The sequence below is a fragment of the Agelaius tricolor genome, unplaced genomic scaffold (genome assembly GCF_023055355.1).
Source record: "Agelaius tricolor isolate 1412-34295 unplaced genomic scaffold, bAgeTri1.0.p SCAF_17, whole genome shotgun sequence".
NCBI lineage: Eukaryota > Metazoa > Chordata > Aves > Passeriformes > Icteridae > Agelaius > Agelaius tricolor.
In genome coordinates this window covers 17,071,097-17,096,695 of record NW_027269277.1, presented here as the reverse complement: position 1 = coordinate 17,096,695, position 25,599 = coordinate 17,071,097, and the positions used below count along the sequence as shown (strand labels likewise).

Below are 25,599 nucleotides of genomic sequence, written 5' to 3'. Positions count from 1 at the left end.
CAAAGGTGTGATGTAAGAACAGCTCGAGTTGTTCAGATCAAAGTATCCTGTGTGTGCTGAAGCTGAGAGCAGATTCCTAGGGAGCACTGTCAGCATGGGGCCAGCCAGCCCTGATACTTTCCCAGAATACTTTCCGCTTCCAAGAAGGACTTCCTGAGCCAAAAGTGGTGTCTTTTGTCTTTAATATCCCTCAGTGGACTTTTCTTCCATCAAGCTGTAGAGCAGCTCTTTGAACTCACATAAGGGAGTCTGTGTTTTGCATTGTGGTGCTTGTCTAGAACTTTGGCTCTGACTGTTGGGAAAAGTTGCCTTCTTCCTGCTATTTTTGTATTTCAGGGTTTATGACAATCAGAGCTACAAAAGCAGTGGCCCAGATTTGCTGCACAGGGCCAGCTAATTGCAGTTGTTAATCTTTTCCTAAACAGAAAATAATGCCCACAGGTGTGCAGTATTCCTTATATTTGAATAGAACTGGGCCCTGGATATATTTTGTTTTATTTTTAAGTGTGGTACTTTTTGTTGTTTCTTGTGAGGCAGGGTGGCAGCTTGGTTTGCAGGATGAACAGTGGAGGAAGATGAAAGGGCAGTGGCAGGAACAGAACAGGGCCTCTCAGGCCAAGAAGAATGTCCAGACTGCTGGGATAAATCTGGATAAACCTGGCATGGGGAGAGCCTGGGCCATGGCTGGTGTGTGCATTGATCCTAATATTTTATTGTGATTGGAAAGCAATAGGATGCTACAAATTTTGATTCAGTTTCTGCTTAATCTTGTAAAAATGCTGCCAGCAATTTTCAATTCTGCACTGAGAGTGTTCCCAACTTGGGGATCAGCTCTAAACACTGCTGCAGTTACCTTGGAAACGTGTGTCAAGTCACTCAAACTCTGTTTCAGTCCCTGGTGCCCTTTCTAGTCCATTGCTGCTCTCAAACATTTGCCACAGATAATTTCTTCTGTTTCCCCATCGTTACCATGGGGTCACTGAGGACAAAAAGGACAAAAACACCCAGCAGGAAAGCAGAGCTGGGACAGAGCTGTACCATCCTCCTGAGTGGCCAGGCCAGAGCAGGAGGCCAGGGCCCCCTGACAGCATGGAATCTGCCATGAATCCTGGTATGGTTTGGGCTGGAAGGGACCTTCAAGATCACCCAATTCCAACCTCTGCCATGGCAGGGACACCCTCCACTGTCCCAGGCTGCTCCAAGCTTTGTCCAGCCTTTGGCCTTGGGGACTCCCAGGGATCCAGGGGCAGCCCCAGCTGCTCTGGGCACCTGTGCCAGGGCCTGCCCACCCTCCCAGGGGAGAATTCCTCCCAATATCCCCTCTAAGCCTGCCCTCTGGCCATGTGAAGCCATTTCCCCTTGTCCTGTCTCTCTCCTGTGGGATCTCTTCAGGTGCTGGAAGTCACCTGGACATTTTCTTCCCGGCTGCTGGCAAAGCCCGAAGTTCCCTCGCTCATTCCCATTGTTTATGCTGCCTTTTCCTGCTTTGTTTCAGCTGAAGAAGAAGCAGGTCTATGTTGAGAAGGTGGAGAAGATGCAGCAGGCCTTGGTTCAGCTGCAGGCAGCGTGTGAGAAGAGGGAGCAGCTGGAGCACCGGCTGCGCACCCGCCTGGAGAGGGAGCTGGAATCTCTCCGCATGCAGCAGGTACCCCTGGCCCTGCTGGGCTCCTGCCCCACACACAGGAGAAAGGCACTGCAATTTTTATCTTCTGTTCTTAAAAAACTTCTTTTTCACTAGTTAGATTCATGGATTTCCTGGCTATTATATTGCTTTTACCTGATTTAATTCTGTTTCAACCAGAGAATTTAGATAAGGAGCAATAGGGGATCCATCCTGTGACAAGATCAGCCTCATAGCTACATGCTGCTGTACCTTTAAATACCATGGTTATGTTACTTGAAATGATTTAAAAATTCTTGTCAACAGTTTGTGATTTTACATAAAATTCATTAACAACTGGCCTGAAAAGAGGCCCTTCAAAAACCTTTTGAATTTGAAAAAGCACACAAGACTAAACTAGCAAAGCCAATTCTACAAATGCAGTTGATGGAAATAGATGGGAGTTTCATATAGACTGTATTGCAGTATTATTATGAGTCTTTTTCAATGAAAAGAATGAATGAGAAGTAGATTGTGCAGATGTGTTAAGAATTGCATTAACTTTAGCCTATGTTAAATACAGATGAACTGTCAGGTGTCTGAATTTTACTGGAAATAGGATGCAGGCCTGTGTTCTAAATCACATTTATTTTCAGCTTACTTTTATCCCCTAACTTCCATCTCTGCATAGGAATAGATAAATATTGGGGTTTTGCATAGGTTTTAGTAGGAGTTACAGTAATTTGATAAACTTTTCTGTTACACTTTTTGGAAGATCAGGTACTCTAAACCCCACAGCTTTTTACATTGAGCCCAAGTCAACACCAAAATTGTTTTCCTATCATGGTTAAAATTCTGAGCTCAGAATAAAATAGTTAGTCTGCCCTATTCCAATTCCTTTAAACTATTTATTTTATAAGTCAAATGTCTTGTTAATCCCACATGACACTTCCATATAAAACTGCAAGTTTTATTCATTGAACTATTATCTGAGCAAATCTCCACGTTTCCTTACTTTAAAAGGGAACACTGCCTGCCTTCCAAATCTTGCTTTAGAACTGAATTATTTCCGTCCCCAGCTATACACTGATCATATGAATGTAGTAATCAAATGCTTTAAAAATATTTTGAATTATATTTTTTGAAGGGATGACACTAGTCAGTGCCTTGCTGAACACTTGGGAGTCAGTCTGTGTTACACCAGGCATTATGGAAAGGCTGTGCACTCCACACCTCTGTAGCACAGTCCAGCTCTGGGATGCATATTTGGACTTTGGAAAGGCCCAAATACACATCTTTGGAAAAAAAAAGATACTTTTGGGGAAAAAAGGCCTTGGTAGGAGTATTTTGCATCTCAGGTATTTTCTTGTTAACCTGCCCAACACAGCATAAAGCCACTGCCTTTCCCTCTGGGGGGTTCTTGTGTCAAAGCAGTGACAAAAAGCAAAGAAGCCAACCCTGATCCTTACAGCTGCATCCTGAGACTCCTGTTTTTGTTTGCTTTGTTCTCTTCCTCCTGGGGATCAGCGTCAGGGCACATCTCAGGCTGCCAACGTCTCTGAGTACAACGCCACAGCGCTGATGGAGCTCCTGCGTGAGAAGGAGGAGAGGATCCTGGCTCTGGAAGCTGACATGACCAAGTGGGAACAGAAGTACCTGGAGGAAAGTGTGATGAGACAGTTTGCTTTGGATGCAGCTGCGACTGTGGCTGCTCAGAGGTAAATGGGACTTTTCACAGGACTGGGATTATTTTCTTTTTCCAGCTGAATGTCATATTTCCCACCCAGGAATGTTGTCATGCCATCCTCTTGTGATTGCTCATCCTGTGGTCTGAACAGCTCCTCAGAGCTCTGCAAGCAAGTGGAGCTTGGCTGCTCTTCCTGGGATCTGTGCAATTGCCAGCAATTAGAAATGTTTTTCCAGGGGAAGATTCCTCCACATGCAGGATCCATTTTCCAGACTAAAATTGTTCTGAGCCATTCCTAGATGCTGTTGATTCAAAGGAGAAGAGGCTTGGGTTTTTTTTTTTTTATTTTTAAAACAGGAATCAGTCCTTGCTGAAGTCATGTGAGATGGGGTGAGCTTGGTGATTCACATCATTCACCCTGAATGGCTTCCTTGTTCTCCAGAATGTTTTTGCAAATTACTTTGTGGTATTGTCTGGTTACTAACCAGAAGCATCTACTAGGAAATTCTGCTCAAAACATTTCTGCTGTGTATGGAAAGCACTGCTTGTGGGGGTGGGAAGGGTGTCTGAAATTTGGTAACAAGCTCCCATTCCAAGACAACTGTACAGAAACACTTATTATGGCTGTGAATAGGCCAAGTGCCTCAGCTGGTTGGTAAACAAGAGCTGTTACTGGGGTGCATCTCCTTAGCATTAGGCCTTGCTTGCATGTCACTTCATTGCTCACTAGTTTATGGTTCTGGACAGCAGATTTTCTTGTAGATTGTTTCATGAGCCAAATCCAGATAGGGATGTTATCACAACTGGCTTCCCAGCTTGTAAGATCACACTGGAATTACAGGGGTGAAGCTGCAGATCTGCTGTGTTAGTGTTTAAAGACTTATCTTATCTTGCTCCAGAAGGAAGCTGTTATTTTAGGTATTGATGCTTCTTGTGCACTGTTTTCCACCTCCCCAGAGATTCCCTAAAGGCTCCAGCTGCTGCTTGTGCTTAGAGGCCATGTCATATTTTCAGCGTGGGCTGATAAGTTGGGGCCTGGTCTATTGTTTATCATGGACTGGGAGGGGATGTGTTAGGCCTGCTCAGGTTTCACTAAATGAACAAGAATGTTGTCCAGTCAGGAAAGAGCCTCTGCTTTTCCATTTCCATCTAGATTCCACTAATTCCATTGGCAACCTCATCAACACTGTCCAGATTTCTTTCCCTTTCCTTTTTACCAGTGGAAGCTGGCATCCCTTGGGAAGCTGAGGTTGCAGGAAGGATGCTTTAGAACCCAGGCAGGAGCTGGGTCAGGTTGGGTTTCTTTGGTGAAGGATCTTCTCATGCCCTGCCACGTTCACAAGTAGAATGAAATACTCATTATTTGGTTAGTGGACTGACCAACTATCACAGTGTTAACATTAGCCCTTATATGGAATCAGCCTGGCATTCTTTTCACCTTATTCCAGAGTTTTTGGACCAAGCTGCTTAAGATTGCTTAAGAAACTTCCATGCCTTGTTCCCTTTGATATTCACATCCCCTGTATGATACTGTTGGAAGGGGAAGGGAAAAAGCTTTTAATCTGAAGTTGAAGAAAAGTGCCTGGTGTTCCTTTCCCCTCCTTCTGTCTTTGGATTTGCCTCCTTGATCACTTCAGAGTAGTTTAGGTGAGGCACTGTCCCAAAATGGACAGGAGGTTGTTGTTGTAATGATCTGCATATTTTTGTAATCCCTTTTCACTAAGACACAGACAAAATTAGGAGTTGGATTTTTGGAAGACATTGAGCCAGCTTAAACTCAAAAAAAAAAAAGTGGATACCCATGTTTGTTCCATTTGAGCAGTACTTTTGTGCTGCAGGGGGGAAAGCAGCAAACTTAGCAGGTCCTTCATGGGCTGTCAGGTCCTTCATGTGCTGTCAGGTCCTTCATGTGCTGTCAGGTCCTTCATGTGCTGTGCTGCTTGTTGCAGGGACACCACGGTGATCAACCACTCGCCCAACCCCAGCTACGACACCTCCCTGGAAGCTCGAATCCAGAAGGAGGAGGAGGAGATCCTGCTGGCCAACAGGAGATGTCTCGACATGGAGGGAAGGTAAAGTGCACTTTGGTCCTGTCTGGCTTCTCTGGGACAGGGATTTGAGATGAACTGCCTGGGTAGACGCCTCAGAACCAGAAATTCTTGTGTCTTCACCAGCAGCAGCCATGGCAAATGCCAGACACTCATTTGGCCAAGGAAGTATAAACACAGCAATCCAAAACCTGTCTTGATACTGAGGGCTAATGCAAAAAAGTCTTGTGTTAGATTTTTTTGCATCTAGCTTGTTCCTCTTCTCTCTTCAGGGCATCTTCATCAGACCCCAGGCTCCAGCCACCCTTTAACAGGCTCACAGAGCTGTTTTCCCTGGGGTTAGGCCCCCAGTGCAGACTCCCCAAAATGTGTTAATTCTTTCTCTTGGTCTCGTGTTATTCTCAGGTTTGTTTCAGAGCTCCTTCCATGGCTGTTTAGAGCAGTTTCCAGCATCCAGAGGTGGGTGGGTGTATCCCACTCTCTCACATGATCTGCTCTGTGGGCCAGAGAGCAGCCAGCACCCAGGACAATCTCCTGGCATCCTCCCTCCACCTCTCCAAGTGCCTAGGGAGCCCTAATCACAGCCATGGGGACACTGAGGCCTCAATCCAGGGGGATGGGAGACTCTTGTTAAACTGTCCTTTTTCTTTGCCCCAAAGGATTAAGACCCTGCACGCCCAGATCATCGAGAAGGATGCCATGATCAAAGTGCTGCAGCAGCGTTCCCGCAAGGAGCCTGGCAAGACAGAGCAGCTCTCCTCCATGAGACCTGCCAAGTCCCTCATGTCCATCTCCAACGCTGGCTCAGGCTTGCTGTCCCACTCCTCAACCCTGAGCAGCACCCCCATCCTGGAGGAGAAGAGGGAGGACAAGAGCTGGAAGGGCAGCCTGGGTAATTTCCAGCTACCAGTGGCAATTCTGATTCAGAGCCAGTGCTTGGAGGGGAGGCAGGAGCAGCACAGGAGGGTGTGTTGGACAGACAGAGCAGCTGGCCTGGCCTGCAGTAAAGCTGGCTGCAAGATAGGACACATTGGAAAGAGCTGCTTATTTTAATCACTTCTGGCAATTAGTCACTTCTGATACTCAGGCTTTGCCATTAAATATGTCAGCCTTTACTCCCAGTTTGCCACCTGACTTTAGTGATGTCTGGGATACAATTTTCAGGGTTCCCAAGCACTTGCTTTCAGCTGGGTATTACAGCTGGATGATGGTGTAAAGTCTCCTTGAATTGGAGCAGAGATTTTAATCAGGATTTCTGTCCTGTAGTGTTGTGCCTGCACCAACATGACTCCTATCTGGAATGGCTCAACAGCATTGTTCTGAGAAATGGAGCTGTAACAAAGCAAATCCCAGGTGATTTTTTTTTTCCCCGGGAGAAGTTAGGCTCAGAACTGAGAGTAAAAAAGCCCTGAAATGTAAATGAGGACCTGTTGCAGAGTGTGTAGAGTAGTGCCCAGCTGCAAGCAGCAACATGGGGACACTGCTATTGCTCAGGTACTTCAGCACCCAGGAGAGGAAAGTGCTGTGCAAAGGCAAACCAGTGCTGCCTCTTGAGGGAGGGAACACTTTCCAGCTCCTGGAGCAATCAGTGCAGAGTGCTGCAGAGCTGATACCAGTTATTTTGCTGTGACTGTGACATTTCCTTCCCTTTTCCCACACAGGTGTTCTGCTGGGAACAGAATATCGCTCTGAATCCATCCCCTCCACCCCCTCTCCTGTCCTGCCCTCCACACCACTGCTGTCAGCCCACTCCAAGACAGGCAGCAGAGACTGCAGCACCCAGACAGACAGGGGCAGTGAGCAGGGCAAAGCTGCTCCTTCCCCTGCAGCTCCCACCCCAGCACGACTCCCCAGCACCAACCTGAGCTACAGCGCAGAGAAAACAGGTAACAGAGCTCAGCCCCAGTGCCAGGGGCACCCTGCCACCCACCCACCATCTCTGGGGCAGCCCTGACCTCCCTCCCTCCCTCCAGGCTAACTGGGGTTAGTTTTTGTGAGGACAAGTGTGATTGAGTGGTCTCAAACACACTGAAGGAATGAAAGAAAAGCCTGAGGAGTGGCAGCATAAGCGTGGGCACGCTGGGCAGGGAGGTGCAGCAAGATTTGAGAATTGAGAACGGGGAGATGCAAATCCCTGGGCAGTCTCTGAGTCAGTGTCTGCTCTGAAGTAAGTTGTGAGTAGGATGTGGGGTTTAAACACATGAAAATGGGCTGTTCAAACTGGCTATTGCATTGAGGGGGCATCCAAAGCCAGGTGGACTCAGAGAGGGGTAGGGAGAAGGAGGAGAGGGAGCTATCACAATAAAGCTGTCTTGGTACCATCCCAGTCACAGGAGCAGCTTCAGCCTTGGAGATCCACTTGACAGTGACTGTCCCAGGAGCTGAATTTGCTTCCCACAGAGCTCCCAGCTGGCAGGAGCTGCTCATTTTCCAGCCCACTCTGCCAAATCAATGCAGATTACACAACCTTGCCTCTTCTCCTTACAGACACATTACAATGCTGTTGTTCTTCATGGCAGAGAGTGTTTGGCTGGGCTCTGCCTCCTGCCCATGCTGTGCTGTTTAATGGGTATTGAGGGAGAACAGGTCTGGTGGTGAAAATCCACCCTGACTGCATTGGTTTACATGCAGTCACTCCAGTTTTGTGTGGATTTGTGTATCAGTGGGAGGTACCCAAAGGGAATTTGATAAAATTGCTTTATTTGTCTGGCTGCATATGTGGGAATTGAATTTTTTAAAACTAAATAAGTTATTAGCTGTCTTTAGCCAATGATACAAGATGACTTAAAATGTTAATGTCACATTTTCAACCTCATTGAAGTTACACCTTTAATTGTCTCTTGTTTTTCCTCATCACATAGATGGGCCACTCTTCCACTCCAGCACTCTTGAAAGAAAAGCCCCTGTTCAGACTGTGGGGCAGGACCTCCCAGATGGAGAGATGGTAGAATACCTCATCTGAAAGGCTGTACCAGGATCTGAGCTGGGATAACAGTAGCAAGAAATTTTTAAAAGACATTTTTATTGGGAAAAAAAAATGTAGTACCTGAGTAATAAAAGAACACTCAGCTGTTTGCTCTTGTATATTATGTCTCAAAAGTTTGGACAGGTTAATTTATAATTTGTTCTAAATTATAAAAAACCCGTAACACTTGTTCTTTGAAAGTTTCCCCTTCTATTTTTTAAATACTGGATCTGGTAACATCTGGAGAAAAAAACTAGAGCTTAGGTGCACTACATCTGATATTTCATTTCAGTGTTTTGAAAGTCTCTTAAGCAGCAGTACCTGCTCTCACAGGTGCTGATACATGTCTAGCCTGAATGTAGTGAGGTGAGCTTAGTGGCCTAACATGATCAGAACCAGGGACATGGTTGTGAGCATCCCTTAATGGTGTTGGAATACAGGTGTTCTGGGGAGCTTTGACAAGTCTGAGCTGTGATCAAGGGAGATTTCCCTTTCACTTCCTCTTTCCTCTCAGAGTAGGTGTTTCATGTTCATAGGCTGAAAAGATCTCCATTTTCAGTGTGGTAACATTTTTTTTTTACTTCCCAAATTCCTTTTTTAATTATTTCATTATCAAAACAAACTACTCTGGTGATTAATGTCACATTTCATATTTGTAGTTCTTTTTGCAAGATTTGCCACACTTTTATACGTAAGTACTTTTTCAATAATTTTTACAGTGGATAGTAAATAATATATTGCATTTGTGTTTTACATAAATTAATAAGGAGAATTTACAGGCCCAGCCCTGATCTGTTAGATCAGATTTCTGACATCATAATTCCATTGGCTTTAGTGAAACTACTTCAAATTTACTATAGCTCAAGTGGGAAGCCCTGTTGTAGATATAACAACTTAATCTACTGCATCTGTGGAGATTTTTCTCTGTAGCAGACTTTTCTATATTTCAAATGCCCTTCAACTTTGTATATCCCTCCTTTCTGGAGAGACTGGATTCTTTTTCACATAGCAAAGCCTCAGAGGTAGAGCTTTAAAGAGAAGCTCTGTGTAAAGGTTCAGATGGCAGATTCTCTCTTTTCAAAATACTTCTTTAATTCATCTGAGTGGAGGGAGCAGTTTAAAGAAAGTCCCAGAGGCATTACAGAAGAAAGTTCCATATTTAAGTCATGAGATTCGCTTCCAGATTTTTGGGAACTAGCACAGATGCAGCAGTGCTTTGGTTACAGAAACTATAAGGAGATATTAAGACCAATAGAAGTACATGAGTATTTTTTTTTTTGTTACTGTCTTTGCATTTTATTAAAACACTTCAATATTAATTTCTGTTAAAACCTACTCTTTTTTTGTACTTGAAAATTAAAATATTTCATTAGCCAGTGGTCACACACTGGGAACCTGGCTAATTTCAGCTTTCTGTGCAGCAGTAGAGTAGCAAAATTTTCATTTCAGATAATTTCACCCCAGAAATAAGGAAATCCAGCAATTAATTATCACAGAGTTAGTGAATGTCTTTAATTCCTGTTTGACCCTACTGCTGTGGTGTTCAAGTGAAATGGCCTCACCAGCCCACCAGGGATCACAGGAGTTCCACAGTGGGAGGGCAGAGGAGGTGCCTAAAGCTCAGCCCTGAGCTTTCCTTCTGATAATAATCACTTCAAATCCAAGGAAAACCCTTCCCACTGTTTCTGGCAGCTTTGCTGCTGGTCAGGGATCTTCAGGCCACATTCCCAGTCCTGCAGAAGGCAGAGGTGGCCAGGGGTGGGCTGGGGGATGCTGTGGCCAGGCACAAACCCCTTCCATCAGCCAGGCACTGCCAGGCTCTGTCTGTCCTGACAGGTCCAGACCTCCCTTCCCTCTGAGCCATTCCCCACTCTTTTCCAGGCACTCTGTCCACCACCACTTCATTCTCATCCCTGACAATGTCTTGCTTTTATTTCTCTTGGCTTAATTCCATCACAGTTTATGAAGTAATGCCCACCCTGGATGATTTGATTTCTCTTCCTCCTCCTCCAGTTGTTAAAAATTCAGCTTTTCTCATTAGCTCAAGGTTTCCACCTTTCTGACATTTCAGCATAAGTATCTATATTATATTTTGTAAGTTTGGCTTAAAATGAGCAAGGGAAATCAAATGCCATTGAGTGGCAGTGTGAGAGGGGGGGAGAACTGTTTGAATGCTTTTCTCTTCCTTTAGAGTCAGGAAAAGTAATATTCCATCATTACAAATACATTTCAGCATCTGGAAAGAAGTTTTATGACTGTAGGGCTCTAAATAAACAGTTACAACTCTCTTGATTCACATAAATTCTAAAATGTCTGGGAAATTTTGGATATTTTACAGATAAAACCTCTTTCAGAAAACTGATTTTCCCCAATCAGTATTGGCTGTTCAGGTGAAACTAATTGGTTTATCCTCCCTGCAGCTCACTGTTTTCAAGTGGAGGGCCACTGCATTTTATTTTTACAAATCAAAAAAGGACATGATAGCTTTTTGTGAATAAAATACAGCAACTATCTCCTCCAGAAATGGAAGCCAGGCTGTCTCTGACAGCCTGAACCATCAGGATTGCAGCAGCCTTGGCAGTTCCTTCCCCATTGAAGTAATTTTGGAAGATGGTGCAGTTTCACACTGCTTAGGTCGGGCTCTTTGCCCTATTTTGTAATTTCAATTTCTTCCAAAAAAGCAAAACCCCAAAAGTTTGCTGTGGAAGCTGGAGGTTGTTTTCTTGGGAGCCATCAGGAATGTATTCTTCCCCTGGAGCTTCCTCAGAGCCATCCTGATGTGAATGTAAACGAGCTGCTTGCTTTGAGGAAGATGGATGTGTACTATAGTCTTCAGTCTCTGTACAGATTTTTATTTTGTTTTTAAAACAGAACCTGCTTTAAGGAGACAAACTGCACACCTAGTTCCTTTGCCTTCTGTAGAGCTTATTTCTAGTAGAAAGTGGTTTTTAACAATGATTGCAACGACCTTTGCAAACCAAAATTTTAGACTAAGAGTTTTTCTTAAACTCGGGTATTAGAAGCAGAATTGTAGCTTTTATAAAGAAAGCCACATATTCTTTGTAGAGCAAAACAAGAAAATGAAGTTTAGTTATTTTTCCTCTTTCCTTTCACTGCTTACAGAAAGGCCAAACTCCCAAGTCCTTCCCTTGGGCAGTTCCTTTGTGGTTTCACTGCTCCAGGAACTACCTGAGATCCAGAGACTTTTGTTCCACCTGGCCCAAGGTTGTTATTAAATTCAACAGCTCCTACCTGGCAGCTCCTGGGGGGGTTAGAGCAGGGATTTAATGTCTGGGGACTCAAGGGGATGTGTGAGGAGTCTGCAGGGGGACACTGAGGTCACCACGTGTGCTGGGCTGGAGTTCTGCCCGTGTGGGCTGTGCTGGAAGCTGAGCATGGCCTTTGCTGTGGTTTTTGGGGCTGCCTGAGTTGGGGGGACACTCTCAGAGTTTGGGGGACACTCTCAGAGTTTTATCCAGGCCCATTTCTAAGGCCACCTCCTGCTCCAGGGGCCAGCAGTGTGTGGGACACGTGTGACACCCCCGGACCGAGGCTTTGCACGCCAGACAAACCCAAATTCTCACCAGGCAAACCCAAATTCTCACCAGACAAACCCAAATTCACAGCAGACAAACCCAAACCCGGAGTGCCCAGGGCAGGAGCAGCCCGGGGGAGCTGAGCTTCCCCTCCCCAGGGCTGGCACAGCTTATCCTGGATTCACCCTGCTGCCCTGGCTGTGCTCTGTGCCAGGGGCTGGGAGGGGGGGAGGGTCTCTTTTCATGTATTTGTATAGGGACTCTTTTGTAAAAGTTAGTGGTTTTATGTCTAGGAAGTAAAAAGACATTGTAAAATGTAATTGTACTGTATTTATGAAGAAAATACATTTCTTTTCAAAAAGATCTTCTTCTAAGTTGGTTTTAGAGTTTGGTTTCCACCACCATCATCTTGCAGGGTTTTTGGGGGGCAAATGGCTTTGAGAAGTTTCCCTCCCAGCAGGGTTGTGGTCTAACAGGGGCCCAGTCAGCTGCTTCTCTTTGGGACCCAAAATATCAAAGCATGAATTAAAATACTAAAGTTTACCATTTCACAACCATAGACAGTGTGTCAAGAGAATGATCTTTCCTATATCAATCTATATTGAAATGAGTCACGTGGTTTATTTTTTCCCCCTTTATTTAAACCACCCAAGTTTATTTTGTAATTTGTGACTGGGCTGTTTTGTAATTCAGCTGTTGAAACAGCCCTTAAGTCTTTGAAGGTTTATGGCAGCTTTAATTCTAGAAAGAAAACAAAATAGTCAGTGTAAATATGCACTAAGAAGTCTTGTAAATGTTGTGTATCCGTGTATTTTTAAAGAATGGATCCTGTGTTTTCAGCTTTTTTCCACTGATTTTCTTGTTTTGCAGTAAATTTGTTTGGTATGAGAAGCTTATGGAATACAAAACAAAAACAATCTTCACCTTCCCTCCTCCTCACTACTGCCTGGCCTCTGTTTTTGGGTTTTCAACTCCTAATCGGAGATTTTACAGGATAAAGTCATTGTCATTCCAGTCTCTTCCCTTTAGCATCCCGAATTATTTTTCCCTCTGGCCAGCCCCGCAGCTGCCCACAGCTCACACCTTTTAACAGCAGATTAGCAGCACTTGGAGCTGCGGTGAGAGCCACCTCTCCTTTGATGCTGGTTCCTTTTCCAGACATCTGAGGGCATCAGCACACGAGCAGCCTTCAGCCCTGGGAGTATTCCCCACATCACAGCCTGCACTAGACCCTTGTGCCTTTTGTTCCTGTATTCTTGCTGCATTTTGCTGCCTCCTAATTTATCTCTCCTCTCTCCTGGTGCTGTCGGAGGGAAGGAGCAGGGATTACTGGGAAGCTGCTTGAAAGTTGTCAGCCTTGATGCAATTTCATTGTTGACTTTTGAGTTTGATCTTAACATAGCTGTCACCTCCCCGGCTGTAATAAATACCAGCCTGACAAATCCTGGGGCCAGTGGTCAGCTCAGCACATCCATCCCCTCCACTCTCAGGCCTTTTGATGTTGTTTCTATAAATCTCTCTGGTGTGCCAGAGCAGAAACAAGAAGACAAAAATAACCCCCAAAAAGCTCAAAACAAAAAACAAAACAAAACCCACAAAAAACCTCAAACCAAACAAAAAAAAAACCAACAAAAAGCCAACAACAACCACCCAAAAAACCACAAAAAACCCCCCCCAAAAAACCCAACCTGGCCAGACAAAACCCCCCAGCTCCAGGAGCTGGCTAATAGCTGCTTTATTTAATAACACAAGTGTGGCCCATCTGCACAGGGGTGTGAGAGGAGTAGTTGGGCATTTCACAAGCCCATGTGGGCAGCAAAGATCCACCCCCTGCTCTGTGGGGAGCAGCCAGGAGCCATGCAGGGAGGATTTGGGATTTCACTGGGATTCCACGTGCCCTCACCTCTCCTGCTGACCAGCCCTTAAACCCCTCCCAGAGGCCATCCCTGTTCTGCTGCTGCATCTGCTGAACACCTGCAAGGGAAAGGCACCTCCTTCAATGCCATTATCTGCTACTCAGCCTGCCAAGAGCTGGGGCTTAAAAGGGAATAAAAATGAAAAGGCTGGTGGTTTAGGTTTGGTTAGTTGGGGTTTTTTTTCCCCCCTCTCCACTGGCTCCAGTCTTTAGGTGAAAAAGCTCCTTTGCTCCAAATCCTCACTCAGTGTAGTGGTTGATTCCACGCCAGCCCCATGGGTGGGAGGAGGGAGTTAGAAGTTAAAACAGTGCACAGTGAGTACAGCACATTCCCAAGGGCTGCATTATTCTATTTATTGTAAAGTCTTGCCTGTTATTGCTGTTAAACACCTCCAGAGAAAAGCAAAATTCCATAATGCCAGAGGACCTTTCCCAGCAACAACTCTGTGCCTCCCCTTCCTGCTCTCCAAGGCAAAATTGGAGCATTTTATGTATTTTGGAGCATTTGTCTGAATTCTGTAAGGAAGAATAATATAAAATGGCAGCAAAACACTGGCCCTGTAAAAGTGCTTTTACAATGCTATTTATGTACAGTGACGTTGGAATGAGATAATCTTCACTTTGTACTGTGGAGGTAAACGGGAGAGGAAAATTGTCATTGATGCCTTGCCAGAAGGGGCACTAATCTTTTAAATTTTAGGCTTTTATATATATATAAACACACATGAATACATGCAATTTATAAAAACTGGTAATTTTGAGAACCTAATTGTACCTGATGAAATTTTCTTTTCCTCCCTAGTCATGTTTTTCAAACATAAATGGGAGGGTTTGGAACTTCATTGTGTCTCTACCCTTCTGTTTCCTGTTGCTGCATTTCAAAACTCAAAAATAAGAAAGAACCCCTCCTGTCTGCAGCTTTTCAGTTCTTTATTTCAGTATTTTGAGTGTATTTTGGTTGCTTTTCCTTTGCTGGTCACCCCAAAGGACAGGATGATGCCTGGGTCATGTTCATTCACAGCCACAATATCCCTGTCTGCACATCCATCCCCTTTGGCAGGAGGAAAATCCCTGTCCTGTCCTCCTGTGGGAAGCACCAGCATTTCCCTGCTGGAGCACCCAGCCCTGCAGTACCTAAAAGAGACCAAAAGAGCTGGAGAGGTGTGACCAGGGTCTGAGGATGAGGGGAGAGATGAGGATCTGACTCCATGTTTCAGAAGGCTGATTTATTATTTTATGATAGATATTATATTAAAACTACACTAAAAGAATAGAAGGAAGGATTTCATCAGAAGGCTGGCAAAGAATAGAAAAAGAAAGAATGAATAACAAAAGCTTGTGTCTCAGACAGAGAGTCCGAGCCAGCTGACTGTGATTGGCCATTGATTAGAAACAACCCCATGAGCCCAATCCCAGATGCACCTGTTGCATTCCACAGCAGCAGATAACCATTGGTTACATTTTGTTCCTGAGGCCTCTCAGCTTCTCAGGAAAAAAATCCTAAGGAAAGGATTTTTCAGAAAAGATCATGGCTACAGAGAGGGACTTTGGACCAGGGAATGTGGTGATAGAACAAGGGGAAATGGCTTCAAAGGGACAGAGGGTAGGTTTAGAGGGGATATTGGGAAGAAATTCTCCCCTGTGAGGGTGGGCAGGCCCTGGCACAGGTGCCCAGAGCAGCTGGGGCTGCCCCTGGATCCCTGGCAGTGCCCAAGGCCAGGCTGGACAGGGTTGGAGCAGCCTGGGACAGGGGAAGGTGTCCCTGCCATGGCAGGGGTGGGATGAGATCCCAGCCTGTTCAGAGCCAAAACATCTGCACTTGGGGCCACCTCCAGCAGCAAACACCTGTTCCTGCCCAGCTGGGGACACAAACCAAAGGCAAGAGGCCTGAGATGTCACTGGCATGGCTGGGAGGCTGAAAGCAGAGGCAGAGTCCTCAGCCTCTCGGTCTGGTGCGCTTATCCCCACACTTTAACCCTTTGCAGCCACATTATCTGGGATGTGGACTCAGGAGAAATGAGATTTGCCAAGGGAGAAGGGCTGGAAGACTTAATGAGCTGCCTGCTGGCCCTCAGCAATTAGTGCTGGACGGTACAGCCCAATTAGGGTACTATTAACTTTAGTTCTCTGGAAATACAGCCATTAATATTACTAATAATTCTCCTGACCTCAAAGTAATTGCAGAACATTAAAAGAGAAAACTGTTTCTAATTAAGCAATTCCCAATCCTTCAGTTTTCCTTTTTTTCTGAGCCTCTGGTGCCCTCTGAGCCATCCCAGTGTGGGCCTTGCCTGCCTCAGAGATGGGATGTGGAGTGGGGCAGAAATTGCTGTCCCTGCTGCTAAGAAATGGCAAACCTGGAACCCTTCAGCACTTAAAACCCCAAAGTCTGGACAAACCATAATCCTGCACTCTCTAAACGATTTCTGATGGGAAATCTTTCACTGCCAGATTAAGTCCTTGGAAGGAGAACCTGAAACTTCCACTGGTCCCCAAATCATAAAATCACAGAATGGTTTGGGTTGGAAGGAATCTTGTTCCAAACCCCCCTGCCCTGGGCAGGAACACCTTCCACTGTCCCAGGCTGCTCCAAGCTCTGTCCAACCCAGCCTGGGACACTGCCAGGGATCCACAGCTGCTCTGGGCACCCTGTGCCAGGGCCTCCTCACAGGGAAGAATTTGTTTCTAATATCAATTTAAATTAAAGAAATTGCATTAGTGGCAACTGTGAACAACTTGTGAGGAGAAAATGAAGGTTAAAGCTGAGAAAATAAGCAACAGGAGTTGGAGATGCCCAGCTGGCACAGCCAGGTGCTGCAAATCAAACTCAGTTTGACCTGCAGAGTGAAACAGTTTTGCCTGTACAGACACAGTGGGCAGGGGCTGCTCTCCCCCTCTCACAGCCCAAACCAAGGCTGCTGAGTGACACCCCACATCACAAAAATCCAAATTTAACCCTTCCCACAGCCTGCTGTGATAATGAAACCTAGATTTCTGTTCCATTTCAAGCACCAGGAGGAGTGAGGATAAGCAGCCATGCCAGCTCCACTCACAGGTGGTGGTTTGGTGGTTTAACCCTCAAATGCTGCTGCTGCTGAGTCTTCAAAAAAATAATAAAAAAAGATACCCCAAGCTGGATGGGAAAACAAAGCTCTTTATGGAGTGGCTGAGCAAACCAGGCTTGAATCTACCATGTGTAGCAAAAGTTTTTGATGCTAACACATGTATTTATTTGTTATAATTCTAAACCAGGGGCACTGGGGACAACTCTAAACGTGGGCTTGTGAGCTGAGGTCTGACTCAGCTCTGCCTGAGCAAGAGACTGACAGGTAAGGATGTGCTACCAAAGAAAACTCAACACCCAGCAGGACACAGAAAAGAGAAACGGCAAATTTCAACCATGGTTTACTGTTGATAGAAACTTGCGTTAAATCCTCCCTTTGCTAATGGATTCTTAAAACACATATATTGCATGAGAGATTTTAATTATTCTCTAAAAACCGAAATTTCTCAGTTTAGGTAGTTAGGGCACCACCCAGCCCTCGGGCACTGGACTGGCAAGAAAATCACATTTTCCAGAGTGCAGCCCTTCAGGGAGACCCGGGGGAACCAGGACAGGTCACCCTGAGCCCCTCCAGCCACGGGGCAGGGCTGGAGCCTGTGCCCAATGCACCTTTCCCACTTTGCTTTTGAACATGAAGGAAGGCAAGAATGGGATTTTGGAAAGCAGCATTTTTCCTCGAGAGTTTCAAGCAAAACACAGAAGTTAAACAGCAGGATTTGGGCTTTTGGGAACAGTTCCACCTGCAGCTCAGCACAGCAGGCAACATAAAGGAAGGAACTGACTCTCCCAGACATCCGTGCTTTTTAAAAAATGAGCATTTCATGCTTCGGAGAGCAGTGGAAGAGAGGCAAATCCCATTTCTCACCCAAACAGCGCCATCGGTGTCCACACTGCTGCGGGCGCTCCCAGCCCCGCAGATAAACAGATCGATAAGGGAGAGATAAGGGAAGCAGCCCCGGGGCTGCAGGTGCCACAAGGCAGCCGCGGTTTCACGGACTCGCCCAGACCTTTATTAAATTCATCTGTGCTCCTGAAAGCACTCGGCGCCTCGTTGGTTCCACAGCTGCAAAGCGCTGCTCTGGAGGAGGCAGGAAAGGCAGCGCTGCCCTGGGGGCTCTGTGCGGACACCAAGGAGCAGAGAAGCCTCAAATGTCATTAACTTAAAAAAAAAAAAAAAAAAAATCAAATCAAACCCACCCCACACCGATGTCTTGCTGAGCACATCAAAACCTGAGGAGGGGGGTTGTACACACTGCGAGAGGACAGGTGAGCTTTGCCACAGTGCCACAAAAAAAACCTTTACGAGCAATGTAATAGTGAAATTATGTGGATCTGGGGACAGCATCTTTGTGAGCTGATCCTTTTTGGAGTATCTTTGCACTTCACCATCTCAGAAGCAGAGCCCACACCCATCCCTGGGCAGAGAGGTTAAAACCGGGCAGGTGCCCATGGCCTGGGAACAGGCACAGAACAGCCCTGAGGGTGCCCCAGGCTGTGCCCACATCTCCTGGCTCATGCCAGCTTCTCCTTTCTCTGGGCCCCCATCGTCCTGCAGTGACAGGACAAGGAGGAATGGGTAAAAATTAAAAAAGGAGAAATATAGCTTAGATATTAGGAAGAAAATCACCCTGTGAGGGTGGGCAGGCCCTGGCACAGGTGCCCAGAGCAGCTGGGGCTGCCCCTGGATCCCTGGCACTGCCCCAGGCTGGGCTGGACAGGGTTGGAGCAGCCTGGGACAGGGGAAGGTGTCCCTGCCATGGCAGGGGCTTGGGACTAGGTCACCTTTAAGTTCCCCTTCCAAATCTAACATTCCATGGTTCTGTGCCAGCCACCATCAGCTTTTCCTCCGTGCTCTGGCCCGGTGCAGCCACCCCAGCGTTACCGGGCAGGCCCGGGGCCCTCCGGGGACATCACGGCCACCTCCGGTCCTGGAGCAGCCCCGGTGTCAGCCCCGGGCCGGTGCTGAGGGCTCGGGCTGTGTCTGTGGGGCCTGTCGGGTCGGACACTGCTCTCCCCAGAGCCTCTAGATGGCAATCGCTCCCAGCCCTGCCGAGCCTCCTCCCGCAGCTCGCTGGGGCCAGCCCGGCTTCTGCCGCCTGCAGATGCTCTGAGCCCCGTTCATTTGTCAGCATCACTCCTGTCCTGCTCCCTGGGGCTCCCTGGGGCTCTGTCCCTGCTCCCCATCTTCCTGCTCCCGACACGGGGCTTTGGGAGCGACAAACAGGATGAGCCACTAACCCTGGCATCAGCTCCTGTGTCTCACGGGGGACAAACGCAGCTGGAGAAAAACAATCAAGTCACCCAGTTTATTCCCAGCTGGCTAGAAAGGATTTTCTCATTGTAACTAAACTTTAAAGTGTATTTTTAAGTGCAGAGTGACTGGCCAGGTAAGGAGGGCTTGGCAGGCAGCCTTGTTGCCATGGGTGCCAAGGAGGACTGAGCCCAGGGCACCCCAGATTTGGCCAACCCCACCTGTGGGGCCGAGGGGGACAGGGACCAGCGGGGCCCTGCTGTGGAACCTGAGACTGGAGCAGCTTCCAGCCGGGAAACTGCAAATCTCCTCTGTCCCTGGCTGCCCCCGGCGATGGGTGCAGAAAATGGAATTTATTGTGCTCAGAGGAGAGCTCCCAGCCCCGGGGCCTCTCACTGCAGCTGCCAGGCAGGTAACAGGGCAAATATTGCTGCTTTCTCTGGTAAAACGTAATCACAGACTTCAGCCTCACTGGTGGGAGGTGGGGAAAGACAAGAGTCACTTTCCAGCTGTGTTTCCTCATGCTCACACTTAGGCACTGCTGCTGCCTGATTTCCACCTGCGGATTCCTGGGCTGCTGGGAGAGCCAGGCAGGGGCACCAAGGCCCTGGGTCTGCTCCATCTGCTGCCTTATCCTGGCTCCAGCTGAGCACCAGCCCTGACTCATCCCACTGCCCTGGCTCATCCTGCAGCCCCATCCCATCCTACAGCCCCATCCAACCTCACAGCCCCATCCCATCCCATCCCATCCCATCCCATCCCATCCCATCCCATCCCATCCCATCCCATCCCATCCCATCCCATCCCATCCCATCCCATCCCACTGCCCACCTCTTGGTTTTCCCAGCTTTTACAGAGACAGGGCAACTGAGAGGTGTTTTAAAAGGTTTTATTCTATTATCAGTCTCGATGAATAGTGAGACACAAGAGATGTAAAACTCAATGCCATTCCATCATAAGTTAATTTATTTTTGGTTATAATATTTCATAGATATTTGAGTTAGTTAATTTTTGTTATGTAATGTTATTATTTTAATATGAATTATATAGATGTTTTCTTTACGTGGCTTTGTTATAATTTTTATAGTACTTTTAGTAGTATTTTTATAGCATTTTTTATAGTTTTAATTTTAAAAAATACTTAGGTTTTTTGCAAGGTTGTATTTTGAAATTTCTTGAAAATTGTTCTTATTTTAATTTTAAAAAATAATATATTTTTTTAAAGTTATTAGGTTTTATTTTAGTGTTCATATATAGATGTATAAGGTGTGGGAGCTTTTTGTTAGGTTTTGAAAATTAAAATAAAATCTTTTAAAATGCCTCTCAGTTGCCCCATCTCTGTAAAGCTAAGAAAACCAACACCCTCCTTCAGTTTCAACAACTTTTCCATGGATTCATATTTTGTGAGGAAGGTGCCTGGGCTCTTTTCTGCCCCTCTTCCCACCCCCACCAGAGCTATGGACAGGTAAGGGTGTATGGAGCTGGCCTGCAAGCAAAGCTGAGTTAATAAAGAAATAACAATTGATGATTTTTGAGTGTATCCATAGCAAGCAAGAAGACAAGGCTGTCAGCATGGAAACAGATTAGAAAAGTCACATGAAAATATTTGTAAGCTAGACTACATGCATAAGTAGATGTGTATATGTGCTTTTTAAAATTTTTGTAGAACTTTTGCCAATTATATTGACATTAATTGTTTTGCACCAATGAATAGAATAAGTTATTGTGATGTAGTTTATGACTTAATATCACGCTTTGTGAAGAGTATATAAAAAAAGCTGGAGAACACACAGAATAAAAATCTTTTTTATTCTTGGACCCTGATCACGTGTGGATGCCACATCTGACCTAACAGTGACAAGGGTGCAGCACATGCAGAAAAAGGAGCTGCTCACTTTCCCTGCCTCAGGAACAGGATGAGCTGCAGGCATGCTGGACACCAAGCAGCTTTCCCAGCAGCTTTGCAGGGCTGCTTTTCCCTGGTGAGACATTTGCCCAGGGCTGGAGTTGACTCAGCACCAGGGATGAGGAGCTGCAGAAGGGAGCAAGCAGAAAATAATGAATCATGATAGAAAATGATAAATCCCTGCAATAATAAATAATGCAGCAAGAGGTAATTAATTATCTCCATTTATGCTGGGCTGCCTGGTTATTGATTTAGATGTGCTCCCAGCCGAGGCAGCCCTGACTCCTTCAGGATTTCAGGATCTGTGTTCCTCCACCTTCCCTGCGGTGCTGCAGGTCCGTGCAGGACTCGCATCTCCCGGACTCCCTGGCACGGCTGCGCTGTGCCTGTGCTGTCACCAGGTGTCCCTCAGCACAGATGTGTGTTGGGATCAGCTGTAGGGACAGGACCATCACCCCTGGGTGACCCCGGGAGGACGTGGCTGCATCCCAGCCCCGGCTGGAGCCGTGATGTCAGAGGCACCAGATGGCTCCTCTCTGCCCGCTTTAATGGTGCCTAATGAGGTCACTCCCATAAAGGAGTTAATTATTTCCTGGGAGCCATTTGCTAACGTAATTAAGTCTGTTTCATGCCTGGTTTTAGCGACTGGCTGAGAGCAGGGCTGGTGTGAAAGGCAAAGCAAGGGGTGACTGCTCCAGCCTTGTGCTGGGCACCCAAACCAGGACCTTTTCTGTCCCTCTTTCCTAGAAATGGGCAGCATTTTTCATCCTGGGCTGATTTTTCATCCTCCTTCCCCCCAGAAGCACTAGAAAGGCCATTGCAGGGCTGCACCGTGTGTAATGTCATTTTTAAGTGCAAAGGATGGGTTTTAATGAATTGTTGTGTCTGGTATCTTGGAGGTGATGGAACCTGGAGGAGTTTCTTCAGTTCTTCTTTCTTAGGAAGCACAGATGGCATCCTGAGCATTTTTATTGAAATAACCAGGAAAGGGCTGTGCCCCCAGAGGCCATCCTGCTCCTTCTCCCAAACCTGTGGGTGAAACACAACCACGAGCATCTGCCAGGCCAGTGCAGCCACAGGAGCAACAGCTCCAGCTATTCCCACACAGGCACAGCTTTAATTAAAAAATAAACTGTCAGACACCATAAAAAATTAAAACTTAAATGCCTTTAACATCCATCTGCAGGTCTGCTGGCAAGGCTGAGGAGGCAGAGTGGCTGCCACTCCCCACTGGGCCTCAAGAGGCTCCATGTCCCCACTCAGGATCCTGGGTCTGCTGCTGGTACCTGATGCTGTCCCCCATGGGGTGGCATTTGGGGAGCGCACCCTACTGGGGGTGCCTGCAAGCTCCCAGGAGTGCTTTGAGTGCTTTCATTGAATTTTATTAGGATTTTCCTGCTCCCTAGCGGGTGTTGCAGGTGTCAGCCAGATGAGGAGGAGTTTTGTGATCACACAGCGAGGCTGGTGCAGTGGGAGGTGCCCCCGTGCTGCAGAGCCCATGGGACAGGAGGTGACAGTGCCAGGTCTGGCTGTGCTCCCTCCCAGGGGTCCCAGTGATGGGGACAGCCAGCAATCCCACAGGGGAACTTTTCCTCTCCCTTATCTTGCTCATCCTCTGCTCTGCAAGGCGAAAGACTCAGAACATGACGGTGCTGCTTCCCTGCCAGGCCACCACTGAATTATTTAATCTCTTCAGAAAAATCTGCCCAGTGCCTGGCATGAAGGGAAACTCCCCAGGCTCTGCCTGGAACCTCTTTTTCTCTCATTTTTTGGTTATTTTGCATGAATCTGCCTTTTGCTGTTGCTGCCCCTGCAGAAGGTGGCACCATCCCCCTGTCCAGCAATGACAACCCCTGCTCCCTCCTGGGTGTGCTGCTGCTCCTGGGTGATTATTCCTGTTAATTACTTCCTTCAGAGCAGAAGCCAGATGCAGAGCTGTCAGCTCTGAGTGCTGCTTGGCTTTTGCCCTCCCATCTGCAGCCACTGGCCTTGGAGAATCCTCCTGGAGCTCTCAGTGCCTCTGGCAGGAGGACAAACAGCAGAGCTGTGAGGGCACCGTGCCACCAGCATTCCCAGCCGGGGCTGTGCTCCCAAATCCTTCCCTTCCCAGTGTTTTTCTGGATGTTTGGGCACAGGGATGTGTTGGTCAGAGCAGGGGATGCAGAGCAGAGGCTGTGCTGGGTACCAAACCCTGTCTGAGATGGGCTGCTCTGCCCAGCCTGGGCCCAGCCCCAGCCCACAGCTGCTGGCTCTGGGTCCTGCAGGGGGGCTCTGGGGGCTCTGCAGAGGGCAGCAGCTCCACTGGGGCCAGGGCAGCCTCAGCACAGCTGTTCCACCACAGATCTGAGGGGGCTTCCTCTCCCTCTGTGTGGGAACCCAGGAATTTCCTCTGGCTGCCCTGGAGGACTCGAGACCCTGCCCAGAGGGCTCAGAGACCCTAACACAGAGCACCAGACCCCTGTGCCTTTGATTGAGCCCTTGGGAAAAACAATTACCAACCTTATATGAAGAATTACAAGCCATGACAGTTTAAGTAGAATGACAGTGAATTTATCACAGGGTGAAAAATGGATTTTTGGGGTTTTTAGAATGGGGGTTCAGGGGGCAAGATGGAGGAATCTGGGCCTGTCCAGCCTTTCTCCTTCTTCTTCTTGGCCTCCATCTTCTGCTGTGATGCTGGCACTTTTGGATTGGTTTAGAGTAGAAGCTCAGTGTCTGACATAGGTGATGGGTATTGGGAAGTTATGGTAAATAATGTACATGGAGTTTTTAGTATAAAAAGATAACACTGCCCCGGGGGAGGCAGAAAGTGCCTTTGTCTGACCTGCTGAATGAACCTCAGCAGGACAGGAGAAAAAATTTTATAGATAAGAAACAATAAACAACCTTGAGACCGAGAACAGAAGAGCTCTGAGTCCTTTTTTGAGTGCCAGGCTGGGAAAAGAGATTTTCTAACATTTCTCAGGGTCGCTGTGAGCAGCGAGAGGCCCTGAGACCTCTGGGTCAATGCTCCAAGTGTTTATCAATGGTGTTGATCACCAGGAGGGACAGGCTGTGCTGGGCACATCAGCTGCTTCTGCTTCCCCTCCCCCCATCCCAGCCTTGCTGATTGCTCTGGCCCAGTTTCCACATGGGAAAAGCCCAGCTGGGGATGATGGACAGGAAGATGCTGCTCAGCAGGAGCACCACTGAGTTCTGAGTTATTCACTCCCCCCTCACCCTGGGGGCACCCACAGGCTGCACCACGGGGCTATTTCAGGGCAAAGCAGATTGAAAACCTTCTTGGCAGGGCTGTGAATGAAAATGGGGTTTCACACCCCAGGTTGCACCTTGCCATGTGCTGAGCTCACTGTAAAGCAGCAGAACCCAGCCCAGGTTTGCTCCTGGGGCACTGGAGGGTCCTTCAAGGGGCTGATGCTCTCTGTCTCTCGTGCTTCCTCTGAAATGAAGCTGCAGAAGGAGCCCCAGAGCAGGTGTTTGCTGGCAGAGCAGTGTTTGGAGGCCTCTCTCTATCCATTTTTCATTACAGTGCTTTACAGCACATTTCTGCAGGCAGCAGAGAGGAGCATCTGCTGACAAGAACCCCCATGGCCACCAGAACTGGAGAGAGGCACTGGAGCCAGGGCAGCAGCTGGGCAGAGGCACTGCCCAGAGCTGGGTGGATTTCAGTGCCTCCTCCCTCCTTGCTGAAGGGGAGAAGGGAGTGGCTGTGTCTCCTCAAATCCCAGGGCACCCCAGAGCAGCAAAGGCCAGCACCAACCAGGCCCTGCTGCTGAATCCCCCACCTTTACAGAGATGGAAAGAATTCAAAATACTCTCTGCTGGTGTTTGGCACGTCCTTTTGCTCCCCTCTCCCTGCTGAATGAGCTTCATGGATTTCAGGAGGCCTGGAGGGAGAAGAAATCACCCTGACTCACAGCAGTGACCTTCAGGAGAAGCACAAGTGCCCCAGGTGGGCTCTGTGTGTGAGGAGCTGGTGCCAAGGGCACAAACTGGGTGCCACCATGGACAAAGCTGAGGGGCAATGCTGTTCCAGGAGGTGATGATGCTCACACTCATCATCATCATCATCAGTCCAATGTCACAGCCCAGGGCTGGTCAAGCCAAGGCAGAGCCACAGCCAGATGGACAGGGCTGTTTATCTGCACTACCACCACACCACCTGTGTGTCTACAGCACTGTCAAAGAGCGATAATCCTTTAATCATCTGTAAAAATGCCAGTTTTTCTTGCAGGGAGAATGACTGTCAAAGGCTTCTTGCAAATTGCTTGGAAGCTGGGACAGAAAAAAAGAAAGCAAAGCCTATCTGCTCCTCAGCCACCTGCCCCAAGTTATTTTTTGCTTTCTCATGCCTGTTTTTTCTCTGGGGTGAAAGGCTCAGGGCTGGTCCAGCAGCAGAAAGCAGAGCTCAGGCTCTGACAGTGCCCCCTGCTCCAAGGTGGCTCCAGCAGCAGCATCCCATGGCTGGGGAGGCTCCTGCACAGCCAGGCCACGAGGGACCTGCTGCCTGCAGGGGACCCTGAGCTCCCTGATCACCCAGCACACAGCCTGGTGTCCCTCTGTTCTCCTTTATCCCACCTGGGCTGGCAGAACCCCTGTGCCAGAGGGGCCTGGGGGGTCAGGGAGC

The 25,599-nt window shown here is 47.5% G+C and overlaps 1 protein-coding gene across 2 annotated transcripts in view; it reads left to right on the top strand.

Annotated features, from left to right (window-relative positions):
- The window catches only part of AMOT (angiomotin), a 60,363-nt gene extending 47,588 nt beyond the window's left edge, over positions 1-12,775 (top strand). For both annotated transcript variants that reach the window (XM_071442711.1, XM_071442710.1), the window contains exons 8-13: positions 1,496-1,645; positions 3,128-3,318; positions 5,237-5,359; positions 5,995-6,227; positions 6,997-7,221; positions 8,197-12,775. In XM_071442711.1, the coding sequence (XP_071298812.1) occupies positions 1,496-1,645; positions 3,128-3,318; positions 5,237-5,359; positions 5,995-6,227; positions 6,997-7,221; positions 8,197-8,297 (1,023 nt within the window). In that variant the 3' untranslated portion in view covers positions 8,298-12,775. The remainder of the gene's footprint in view (positions 1-1,495; positions 1,646-3,127; positions 3,319-5,236; positions 5,360-5,994; positions 6,228-6,996; positions 7,222-8,196) is intronic.
- The last annotated feature ends 12,824 nt before the right edge of the window (positions 12,776-25,599 follow it).